This window comes from Mesoplodon mirus (assembly GCF_964341445.2).
Source record: "Mesoplodon mirus genome assembly, chromosome: 18".
Lineage (NCBI taxonomy): Eukaryota > Metazoa > Chordata > Mammalia > Artiodactyla > Ziphiidae > Mesoplodon > Mesoplodon mirus.
Window position 1 is genome coordinate 142,383 of NC_138994.1, and position 12,859 is coordinate 155,241.

Below are 12,859 nucleotides of genomic sequence, written 5' to 3' on the forward strand. Positions count from 1 at the left end.
TTACTTAATCTATGCCATAATGTTGTCATAGTTCTGTTGAGGAAAAACGTCATAAAATCCATCCATTATTGTCTCCACAAGTAAAGAATATGCTACTAAGTACGTCTTACACTATTGTAATAGAGCTTCCTTCAGAGAAATGGTAGACTTCAAAACCAGACATTAAAAAAAAAAAAAAAAGACATATTTCAAACACCAGGTTTTAACAAGCCTCATGAGAAACCTCAAACAGTAACAGAACAGGAATAGGAATCTATTTACCAACTTAAACAGAGGTGTCAACACTCACCATCTGAAGATGTTTTCCGCTTATTGGTTTCTGCCCAGGCAGGTACTCCCCCCATGGCATGCTGGAATCTAAGCAAAAATGTAAAAATAAAATTTTGTAGTGACCACTGTATTTATATAGAGCTTAATACATTTCAAGAATATGGGTCAGAGCATAAACAGAATCTCTTCCAAAGTTATCATCTTTCAGAACAGAAGGGCTACTCACACAGGATAGTCCTAAATTGGTAATAAACCACCTGGATACATATTTGTTGTTATTTACATCTAGTTACATAGTTGTCTTATTTGCACATATCAACACACCAGATTTGGTGACTAAGTAAAGAAATAGAAATCTCTTTGTGGTTATAAATCAATGCTATAGTACACAGAGTACACAAAAGAATACTACAACATGTCTGAAAGAAAACCACCAGATTGATAAAATAAACAAAACTTCATCATATATTCTTTGAATAAAATGGGAGCATTTCATCCTGGAAAAAGTAAGCTTCAGGAAAAGCATGACAGTTATATTCTGAAGGGCTGGTATTTGGAAGCCTAAAAAGAATCTTTCTGTTTAATGCAGAATCATAGACATGTCCACCAAAGTAAGCCCACTAGCCATAAGTAACTAGAAAACTGGGCAAAATATGTGAAACTATTTTCAGAAACTGGACAACAGGCAACATATGACTGTGATCTCTAAGAGAAGAAAAGTAACAAGGTGAGCAATGCCATTACTGGGATTTTTCCCTCAAGGCATTTTTATAAGACCCTGACACAGAGACAAGGAGAGAAAGATCAGACTTGAAAGAGGCTGAAACAGCAGGAATTTGAGGGGCAGTCAACTGTAGAAGAGGAAGAGAAAGAGCTCCAGAAATCTGCACAGAGGTCCACAGACACTTCTTCTGAATACTAAACTGCACACTCATAGGATGAAACTCCATGAGGTCAAGCAAAGAACTACTAGTAAGTTGCACAGAACCAAAACTCAGACATTTGAGTTCAACCAGTCAGAGGAAAGGTCCGTACTGAACACTCAGGGCATTCAGGAGAGATCCCAGGAAGGTCATACCTTAATAATGGGGCTAAACCAGCCTAGAATAAATGCTACTGTAGAAGAAAGCTAAAAACAAATCCTGAAAGGATCAAAGTGATTTCCAAGTCAATTAACTGCCTGCCAAGACAAAGTTCAACACACATTAAAAGCAAAACAGGGCCTCCCTGGTGGCGCAGTGGTTGAGAGTCCGCCTGCCGATGCAGGGGATACGGGTTCGTGCCCCGGTCTGGGAGGATCCCATATGCCGCGGAGCGGCTGGGCCCGTGAGCCATGGCCGCTGGGCCTGCGCGTCCGGAGCCTGTGCTCCGCAACGGGGGAGGCCACAACAGTGAGAGGCCCGCATACCGCAAAAAAAAAAAAAAAAAAAAAAAAAAAAAAAAGCAAAACACAAAATCCAGACACTGAACAACATTCACACTGCCCAGAATCCAATCAAAATTACTAGATATACAGAGAAGCAGAAAAACATGAACCATAACCAGAAGAAAAAGCAGCCAACAGAAACAGAAATGACAGACCTGACAGAATTAGCACACAAGGACTTTAAAATAGCTAATACACATAAAAAGGAACAAAATTGTGCCATTTGCAGAGACGTGGATGGACCTAGAGACAGTCATACAGAGTGAAGTAAGTCACAGAGAGAAAAACAAATACCCTATGCTAACACATATATATGGAATCTAAAAAAAGAAAAAAGGTTCTGAAGAACATAGGGGCAAGACAGGAATAAAGACGCAGACAGAGAATGGACTTGAGGACACGGGGAGGGGGAAGGGTAAGCTGGGACGAAGTGAGAGACTGGCATGGACATATATACACTACCAAATGTAAAACAGATAGCTAGTGGGAAGCAGCCATATAGCACAGGAGATCAGCTCGGTGTTTTGTGTCCACCTAGAGGGGTAGGATAGGGAGGGTGGGAGGGAGATGCAAGAGGGAGGAGATGTGGGGATGTATGTATAGCTGATTCACTTTGTTATACAGCAGAAACTAACACACCATTGTAAAGCATTTATACTGCAATAAAGATGTTAAAAAAAATATATCATTGATTATATTCAAATGGTGGGATTACAGGTTTTTTCCAAAGTTTTTTGTACTTGTATTCCTTCTCAGGCCCCCATACTAAAACTTAATCATGTCTTCCAAGAACAATGCTCTTCCAATTCAAAATGGAAATCCGACTACCCAAGAAGCCAAAGACTGAGCAAATCAAAATAAAATACTGGTTATAAATACATCTTGGCAAACCTATAAAAAAGGACACTTACTCCTCCTTAAGTCTCTTTTGAAGCTCATCTTTTGAAAGTTTATTTTCACTGGCATTTTTCATCATATCTTTCCGAAAACGGTTGTTCATCATGTCAACCCTATAAAAAAAACAGAAAACAGCATGCTTTCAATAACTTAAAGAATCAACATAATAGTTGCTGCCTTTAGTATTTTGAGCAAACAACATAGGTCAAGATTTATAAGATGTGGAACATCTCCAATGCACATTCTTCCCGAAACAAAAAGGAATCTCCAATATATCGGATCATCTAGTTTACCTTTTGAAGAGCTATTTCAAATTCATAATTACTTATCTAGACACAGCTTATGCCATTCATCAAAATAAATTCCAGGTAAATCAGAGTTAAAAACAAAACAAACAAACAAAAAAACCAAAACCCAAACCTTAAAATACTGTGAAGGAAAAATACAGGCAAATATTTCTCTCTCTCTGAAGAACTTTTTACTAAAAACAACAGCAAAAAAAAAAAAAAAAAAAAAAAAGGAAAAGAGTCATAGACTTCACTACATAAATATTAAAATATTCTGTGCATCAGACAACATTAAAACAAACTTAAAGGCAAACAATAAACTAGATAATGTGCAATAAATTTGACATATAAAGGTTTGAAATTCTCAATATGTAAGGAGCTGATATACTAAAATCATTAATAAATAGTCTCATCTGCCATTTGCAACAACATGGATGACCCTGGAGGATGTCAAGCTAAGTGAAATAAAACAGACACCAAAGAGAAATACTGCATAATCTCACTTATATGTGGAATCTGAAGAGCAGAATGATGGTTACCAGGGGTGAGAAGGTAGAGGAAACAGGGAGATGTTGGTCAAAGGGTACAAAGCTGCAGTTACATAGCATGACTGCAGTTAATGACAGTATTGTACACTGGAAATTAGCTAAGGGAGTAGATTTCAGGGGCTCTCACCACAAATAAAAATGGCAACCATCTGAAGAAATGGAAATGCTAATTAGTTCACGTGACTGTAGTAATAACTGCACCATGTAAATATATAGCAAATTATCATGTTGTACACCTTATGTACAATTCTCATTTTAAAAATAAAAAAACAAAAGTCTCCAGTAGACAAATACGCAGACATAATAGAGACTTTTAAGAAAAACCAACGACTAATAAAAAAATGTTTTCTCAACACAAGTTAGATATTTCCTACCCTAAACTGTCACCCTAAACTGACAATGTCTGAAAAAAGAGAAATCATTGCTTTTATTTTTTTTTTAAGATTTTTTTGATGTGGACCAGTTTTGTTTTTGTTTTGTTTTGTTTCTTTAGCTGGAGGGAGGGCTCTCTTTTTGATCTTTATGTTTTGCAGCTGAGTTTGTGTGCTTGGATTGAAGTTACCACAGGGCTCTAAACTAGATTAACCAATATCAAAGTCATTCCCAGGAGGCCCCAGAATGATTAAAACAGGAAATTCTAACCACCTAGCAACCTTGGGGGAGAGAGGCAACGGGGGAACTGGCTCCGCGCTAGACCACTGCACATGCGCACTAAGTTGGAGGCGAGAGCATGGCGAGGGATGGTAATTCTCACGGAGGGCACTTTCTCCCCTGCAGGGCCTCCAAGAGGTTGTGGGAGGTCTGGACCACTTCAATATCTTGAAGATTCCTTTCTAATTTTTAAATGAATGAAAACAAAAATGGAGTTACAAAAACGATGATATATTTTAAATGCTTAGATCTTTTTTAAATTGCCCTGAGGCAAAACCACAATACAAAATATAAGTCTAGGGAGGTCCAGAAATCTGCATTTTTAAAAAATGCCCCATATGATTCTGATGCACACCAACATTTGAGAAGCATGCCCTGAATGATGTGGACCAGTTTTAAAGTCTTTATTGAATTTGTTACTATATTGCTTCTGTTTCATGTTGTGGGTTTTTGGCCGCAAGGCATGTGGGATCTTAGCTCCCCCACCAGGGATCGAACCCGCACCCCCTGCACTGGAAGGCAAAGTCTTAACCACTTGGACCACCAGGGAAGTCCAGAGAAATCACTGCTTTTAAAATGGAGTGAAACGGACACCTTTCAATGGAAAGGTAAATTGGCAGAACCTCAGGGTCAGCCTGACAGTATTTATCAAGAACCTTAAAAATGTCTGCTCTTTGATTAAGTTAATCTACCTCAAAGAATCTTTCTTAAGTAATTTTAAGTAGAAAAAGATTTATGCATAAAGATGCTCATATCAACACCAATCTATTAAAAGGAAAAATATTTATCCAACGATAGCTATGTAAATTATGGTTAAATCATATACTGGACTATAATACATCCATTTTAAAATGTTTTTAAAGTTTTTTTTTTTTAATTGGGGAGAAATACTTGCAATACAATACATTCTCATCTTAAGGTACATATTGTACATGATGGCTAACTTTTTCTGGTCTTTTCTCAATTTCAGGCATCGTGTTAAGAGCTCTACATACACTATTTAATCTCAAGAGCCTTCTGATACAGTTACTATTATCTCCATTTTACAAATGAGAAAGGGTAGGTTCCAAACTTGCCAATGGTCAGTTAGGAACTGGCCAAACTAGAAGACAAACTCAGGTCTGACCCCAAACATTGTTCTCTTTTAGCTTTTCTATACAGCACAGAAGAAAGAGGGAGAGATGTACGCCAACATGTTAACAGTGCTTCTCCCTCGGTGACGGGATTGTGAATGATCTTTGCTATACTTTCCAGTATTTTTCAAGTCTTCACGTACTCACATATTCAGAAAGAGAACTTTCTTAAAACCTGCAAAGTAACTTTTGAAGAATCCAGAGGGACTCCAGAAGAAAAATTAGGCAACCTACATCTCCTCATCTTCATCTTCTTCGTCCAACCAAACTGGCTTCTTTTGAGGTGGAAAATTATCTTTTGCTTCATTCTCCAGTTCAGAGTCACCCGAGTCTTCTTGTACTTGAACCTAGAAAAGAAAAAAGGCCCACAAGCACTGAGTCTTTCATACCCCATGGTGGCAGACTTTGCAGAATGGTGGCTTGTAGAAATGCTTTGTTTTTATGGCCCTCTTATCAAATTATGGGACAGAATGCTACCACAGCAAACGCTGGAGATCGAACAGAAAATGAGGAGATTAGAGAATGGCACCACCCGCTGGACACGTGACGTAAGATGGAATAGTCAGAGTCAACTTGCTGAAAGGAAAAAACCAAGTAAGACAAGTAAAAAAGGTAAGTTGACAGATGAATAAAGGAGCAGGGAAAAATCACAGAACTACAGAAATCACAGGACCAAAGGCAGACACCAAAGATAAAATAACATGATTGAATGCCATAATTAAGTCATATTTCATATTCATAAACATACTTCTCCACTTTTCTTAACTGTTCTTGACCTCTTACCTCCTCAAGAAACTTTATACTATCCAAACAAATCTAAACCTAGACCACAGAATTTCACCTGAAGTAAGCTTGAGCTTTCCCAAAACCACATGACAGAAATGCCCAAATGATTTCTACTTGCTCTATTATTGGCCTATGATCCTTCAAAGCCCAACAAACCCCACCTCACTTAAACTGCTTCTTTTCCCGAATGGGAACCTGTCACACAGTTCAGCATTTTTCCAGTAGTATTTCTCTATCTCCCAACTAGATTCCGCAACCTCTCCCATAAGCCCCCAAATGAGGTTCTGGCAATCAACTGATACTTGCTAGGTCTGCATTCGTTTATCAAACTGAGTCATTTTCAGTAAGGCTTTGCTTAACTATCCTATGTAAAATTTCACAGGCCCCCTCGACACACGCTTATCTCCCTTTCTTGATCGCCTTTATTTTTTTTTTCCTTCAGCACTTCACTGACATAACTTGAATTTTATCTTCTGCCTCTGCCACTAAGTATCCAAGCTCCAAGAAGGCAGGGATTTTTGTTAGTTTTCGTCCACTGCTGTTTCTCCTCCAGTGCCTAGAAACTGCCTGGGACTCCCTATATTGGAAGAAAAGACAGGTATAGGATTAAAAAGAAAAAAAGAAAGCAAAAAGCATGCAAAAAAAGTATAATCAATCAATCATGCAGGGTTTGCACTGCCAGGAAAAGTATCTGGCGCCAAACTGGCTCACAAATATTACTTTAATAGACGAATACACGGTCACTCTCAACCACTCGATGTGGTTGTTAACACAGACTCCCAGGCCTGTGCCCACGAATTCTGATTTCACAAACGAAGTGGAACCCCTGAATCACAGCAAAGTATTGAGATAGGCGACTGAATGACCAAGAGAGAAGAAACACTGAGTCTGGGGAAAAGACAGTGGAACTGAACCACTGCCACTAATCGAAAGATGCTCACGATTCGTTGGCCAAAAGAGTATGTGTTGAGCGCCTGCTGCATACCAGGCGCAGCGGCTCCCTCGGGGGGCGGAGAAAGGCGCGGTCTCCGCCCTCCCGGGACTTTCAGTCTGGCACCCCTCGGCGCCCGCATTCCCGGTTCCCTCCCACCTGAACGCTCCCCTGCGCCACAGGTCGCCCAGGCTCCGCCCTCGGAGGCACACCGCCCACCGAGCGCCCAGCCCGCACGCCGCGGCCTCCCTCACCCGCGGGCCCCGCAGACGCCGCAGCAGCGCGTCCTCGTCGTCCTCTACGTCGCCGAAGACCAGCTCCTCCAAGCACCGCTCCACGGCCGGCTTGTCCTCCTCCAGCGTCTGGCGGTTCCGCTGCCGGAGCCGTCTCTCCTCCTCGGCCGCGACTACGGCGGCCGCCGCGCGCGGCCGGGCCGGCGATTGCCGCTGAGATGAAGGAGCAGCCTTTTGGAGCGGCCCGCCCGGCCCCGCTCCGGCTCTGTCGTCCGGCCTCATTCGGGTCTTCCGGTCTGGTCTCGCTCCGGCTCTCCGGTCCGGTCTCGTTCGGCTCCTCCGTTCCGGCGGCATGCTTCGGTTTGAGAAGGAACGCAGGCGCTCACGTGGATCCTCACTGCGCGTGCGCCGAGGCCCTCGCTTTCCGCAGCGGCTGAGGCCGCAGGGGGCCGGAAAGAGGCTGCACCGCCCTGTCAGCACGTGACCAGCACTGTCTCTCTCCTCTCTCTCTCTGCCCCCCCACCTTGTGTAACGCCCATCCTCTCACGAGCCCCTCCCCGTGTGGGAGTTCCTCCGAGAGAACCAATCTTCCGAGTGGAGGGGGAAGCGGCGTGACTGGAGTGGAAAATTTTTTCCAACACAACTTCGCAGCTGCCATTGATTGAAAGGAGCACAAGAAAGCCAGGGTATAAACTGAGATGACAGGCTAAAACTGCTACTCTTCTTCCTAACTTTTTAACCACTCGACTTACACGAGCCCAATCGCTTTTTCCACCCCTTCGTCTTGGTACGGCCCTTGGAGTACGGAGCCTGCAGAGGGTCCCACGCTGGAAGACAGAGCGGAGGGTATGTAGGGAAGTGGGCCAATCGGGGCGCGGGTCACGGCGCAGGCGCGCTGGGGAGGGAGGGCTATGCTAATGTTGTTGATATCCTGGGGCCACCCGAGTTAAAGGGGGGAAATCCGGGGGCTGACGCCGCCGCCACCGGTCTGGGCCCAGTCGGGGCCCCCCTGTAGTCGCCGTAGTCCCGGGGAGAGGCGCCTGCCCCCAGCTCGGGAGGGGGCGCCGCGGGCCCGGGGAGCACGGACAACCCCTACCCATGAGGCCCTGATGGAAAACACAAAGGATCTGGTGAGAGCCGAGCGCGGCAGCTGCTTTGTGTGCCAGGTGGGGGGGACGCCGGCAGCCCCCCGACCCCAGGAACCCCTGCAGCCCCCTGACCCCGCTCCCAGGCCTGCTTCTCCATCCCACGCCCCCTCCACCTCCGGAGCCCCCCTCCCCCTACCGGCCGTTAAACGATTCGGGGGTTCCCCTCCCCCCACCCGCGGACTCGTCAGGGTTCTCTCTATCCTCTTTACTTTTTGGAAGACAAATTTTAGAAGAAAGTTCTCTTCGTTCCGGTCCCCCGTCCCCTTTCAGCTCTGGCTGGGGGAGAAAGGCTGGATTTGAGACTTCCTTTTTTGGCCGCCCAAGAAGCGGGGAGTGGAGTCCTCACTTCTCCCAAGGGGGCAGAGTTTTGGTGCTTTGCGGGGGAAGCCTCTCCGCTGTGGGGCAGGTGCCACGAGGCGTTTCGCACGTGGAGGTGGAAAAATTGAAAGGGGGCGGGGTGGGCACGTGTGGGATGAGAGAGGTGGGAGTGGTGATTGGGAAGCCGCCGCCTATTTAAAAGGGTTCTAAATCGGTGGGTTTTTATGACCGTTGCGTTCTGTTTTGTGAAATAAGAATCCTAACATTTCAGAGTCGGAAGAGACATTAGAGGTCACCCAAAGCAGCCGTCCCCTGTGCAGCCGCTCTGACAAGTGGTAGGTAGCCTGGCCTCTGCCTAAACCCCTGCAAACACTGAGCGCTCGCTGCTGCCATGGAAAGCCCTTGCCGTTCAGTTCTGATTGTTGTTTGCCTACCCTTATTAGACTCTTTAGACTCATTCATGTCCTTATTAAGTGGATTCCCTTTTTACTTCTCAAATTTTCTCTCACATTTTCCTCACCCACCCACTGCTCATTGGCCTATATTTTGTGTGCCAGGAAAGAACAGCAGGGAAGTGGGGGAAGGAGGGCTTGAGAGATAGTGAGGGCCGTCTGAAAACTTTGCTGGGTCAGTTCAAATGTGCTGGCTTCTGTGTCTGAGAATGGTTGATATTTTTCTACAGGAAGTTTGGGAAATAGGATCTGGGAATTTCATGGCTGTTTTCTCTCACTAGTGCATCTTTTTAAAGTTAGAAATTTCAACATCCTATCTCAAAGCACATTTCTTGTTGCCTAAATCACTTTCCCTAAGGGATGCCTAAATTGCCTCTTGGAGATAGTACCGAAGCTGTTAGAAGCATCTCCTGATAGAGGGATGATCAGAAGACCTGCACTCCCCGCCACCTCCTCCTTTTGCCCTGCGTTTTTCTTTCAAGCTGGGCTTCCTGCTTGGGGCCCCTCCTTCACAATACTTTCTTTTTCTTTTCCAATTTTTAATGAGATATGAAATTTTTGCAACACTTTAATATTTGCCTAGAGTTCGCAATATTTTTCATGCTTCTTATATTAGTATACATCAGTAGCTATCACTCGGTGGTTTCGATAGTTCAGTTCTACTATTGTCACTTAGCGTTTTTCTAATATTCTCCTTCATTTGGTGAGCTATGCTGCTTCCAAGAGAAGCTTTATTGGCATAGGAATCTTGGGGGCACATGTTTTCCTCTTCCTAATATGGTGAAGTGGGAGTCAAGCCGTAACAGATAAAATGTAGAGGGAATGAATCTAGTATAAAAGCCAGAGAGTAAACTTTACTTTAAACTCCCAGCCCCCCGTTTAACATGTCAGAGCACAGAAATTGTTTTCTCTCCCCCTTTTATGACCTGGAGACTGTTGCTCTGCCCTAACGTGCTTACACTGTATTTGTTTTCATTTGTTTACCTCTACACCGATGAGTGTTTAGAAAGAAAATAGCTGTCTTTTTGTGCACCACCTCCTTCTCTGAATAACAAGTAGCTTCTACTTATGTAGAACCCCATACTCCACACTTCTGGGTGCCTTGCAAATTATGGCAAAAACTGTCTTGAATAAGTATCTGTTCATAAGTATCTTATGTTGAACCATGTTTTTTAACTGTCCAGTTTTTAATTTTGTACACACTTGGACATGTGATATTTTCTCTAAATCTAGTCACTGAAAGTTAACATGGGAATGAATACTAGATACTGATAAAAGTGAGTGGAGCTGCATAATTCTGTCTTGAAAGTTTTCATTAACGTGAAATTCCCAAGTTCCTGTTCACTTTAAACATGAACTGTCATGACTTAAGCTGACTGACTCTGGAGATGTTTGCATTCTAAACATACTAGACAGGAATGACTGGTTTTATTTTTAAAGAAGACACTACTGTATGTTTTCATGGCTGGTTATATGTTGATTTAATTAGTGTCTAAACCTTTTCTTAGATGTTCAGAGGCTTCAAACCCTCAGTTTCATCAGAAATTAAAACTATTTAAATTGTTTTAAATGTAACATAGTAGTCAAAGGAAGGTTAAACTATAGCTTAGAAGTGAAAACAACCTATTAATGTTATAAATACTAAACCACTAGATTACTGAAAGCCATGAGTTCTCAGTGATTTTAGTGACCACATCCTAAAATTAGACAAGTCACTATTCTTTTGGTTGCTCTTTGTTTCTCAATTTTTCATCTTTAAAATGTTTGCTAAGTAAGATTTAACTTTTTCACGTTTATAATGTTAAGGTAAGCCAATTATCATTAGTTTCAGAGTTTCAGATCCAAAAGAGAGATAAAAACATCAGGATGGTAAAAGAGGAAGGAGTTAATAATAGTTAAACTAAGATATGCCTCCTAACACTAGGGTATTCTTAACTGTCCAAGGCTACTTTTAATTTTATACAAAAATTGTAGATTGTTTGATTTAGTCATGAATTTTAAATAAACCTTTGTTTTTTTAGGATTTTTTTCCCACAAATTTAAAATTTCTCTTCTTACTTTACTGCAACCCACAAGGAAGGGTGGAAAGAAAACAATTTTCATTTGAATAAACCCTAAATTTATGGGGATGAAGTGATACAGTATGAGGGACACTGGCAGATTAGGTTAGCATTTCAATTCTGCCACTAAATAACTTCATATGCCTTGTTGGACAAGATTCTGTGCCTCAGTTTTCTCATCCTTAGAGTGGAAAGGTTGGTCTAGAATTAACATTATCCAATAGAACTTTCTGCAGTGATGGAACTGTCCTATATCTGTGCCATCTGTATGGTGGCCACTAGCCACATGTGGCTGTTGAGCACTTAAAAAAGGCAACGAGTGTGGCCGAGGAACCCAATTTTCAATCTGATTTAATCAGGTGTAAATTTAAATAGCCACATGTCTGCCACACTGGACATACAGATAATAGAACAGTGTTTTCCAAGCTTAGCTCATCACCACAATCACCTCTTGGGGATCTTATAAAAATACAAAACCTCTCTTGTGGGTTATCATTCAGTACGTCTGTGGTGGAGCCTTCTTCAGAAAGGTTTTTATCAGATGGGTTAGAGCAATACTGCACGAGAAGATTTCTGAGCTCCCTTCTAGTTCTCACTTTAGTATTGATAACTTAAAATGTAATGTAGTAGAAATGAGCTACGGACAGAGTTGGCAAACTGGCCAGGCTCTGCCTCTGCCACCTCCTGACCTGTGATCTTAACGCAAGTTGCCTAATCTCTTCAGGCTTCATTTTCCTCATCTAAACTAAGGGCCAGGGATCAGCCATGCCTTCCTCCCAAGGTTTCCGTAAACCTCCAGTCAGATGTGATGACCGCTGTATACGAAAATGTGAGCTGCTATAAATGATGAAATGTTCAGATACCCGCCCAGAGTCCCTTTTTCCTCTTTCCCTCTTCGCTGTGTTATCTCATTCCTACTTATACTGCAGAACTAGCTGTGTACAATACGCATTAATTAATGTAGTACTTTCTCGTTGTCTCGACTATTTGGCCGTAGTTTATAGTCTAGTTTTAGGACGAGCATATTAAGTTTAACACTTTTTTGTATTTCTGGTGCTTAGCGTAATGATTTGTATATATTGCGCAATAAATGTTGGATAATACCATCTATTACTTTACTATTAGACTTCAAAACTTTAATTAGCTAGTTTCAGATTGTTTTATACACCAGAGAAATAACCCCCTTGTGTGCGCATGTGTGTTTAACTCTATTTCAATTGTTCCATTATTAATACCCTATAGTGTTTATTGTTAGTGATTGTGTATCTTTTGAGCAACCAGCTCCAAATATATATATATATATATATATATATTTTTTTTTTTTTTTCCCCCGGTATGCGGGCCTCTCACTGCTGTGGCCTCTCCCGTTGCGGAGCACAGGCTCCGGACGCACAGGCTCAGCGGCCATGGCTCACGGGCCCAGCCGCTCCGCGGCACGTGGGATCCTCCCGGACCGGGGCACGAACCCATGTCCCCTGCATCGGCAGGCGGACTCTCAACCACTGCGCCACCAGGGAAGCCCCCAAATATATTTTTAAAAGATAAACACCAAGAGAATGTCATCATTTTGCATCAGTATTTTTAGGTATATCAAATCAAGATGATGCTGAATAACCTATTTAACTTACTTTTGCTACATTAATGTTATAAATGCTCTTGTTTGATTATTTAAATTACATTTACACTTCAGCCCAGCCTTAATATGAATTCAGTTATTTG

The 12,859-nt window shown here is 42.5% G+C and overlaps 2 protein-coding genes across 12 annotated transcripts in view; one reads left to right on the forward strand and one right to left on the reverse strand.

Moving 5' to 3' along the window:
- Positions 1-7,611, reverse strand: part of UTP18 (UTP18 small subunit processome component) — a 41,959-nt gene extending 34,348 nt beyond the window's left edge. For both annotated transcript variants that reach the window (XM_082604454.1, XM_082604453.1), the window contains exons 1-4: positions 7,184-7,611; positions 5,447-5,559; positions 2,608-2,706; positions 290-357 (exon numbers count right to left, since the gene is read on the reverse strand). In XM_082604454.1, coding sequence (XP_082460580.1) covers positions 290-357; positions 2,608-2,706; positions 5,447-5,559; positions 7,184-7,516 — 613 coding nt within the window. In that variant the 5' untranslated portion in view covers positions 7,517-7,611. The remainder of the gene's footprint in view (positions 1-289; positions 358-2,607; positions 2,707-5,446; positions 5,560-7,183) is intronic.
- Positions 7,612-7,725: 114 nt separating this feature from the next.
- Positions 7,726-12,859, forward strand: part of MBTD1 (mbt domain containing 1) — a 64,309-nt gene continuing 59,175 nt past the window's right edge. For 2 of the 10 annotated variants that reach the window (XM_082604446.1, XM_082604445.1), the window contains exons 1-2: positions 7,726-8,008; positions 8,900-8,963. Coding sequence is in view for 4 of the 10 variants with exons in the window: in XM_082604437.1 (XP_082460563.1) it covers positions 8,272-8,292 (21 nt within the window). In the remaining 6 variants the exon portion in view is untranslated. Of the gene's footprint in view, positions 8,009-8,029; positions 8,293-8,899; positions 8,964-12,859 lie in introns of those variants that run through there. The other 8 variants (XM_082604444.1, XM_082604443.1, XM_082604437.1 and 5 more) reach the window with 5 other exon arrangements.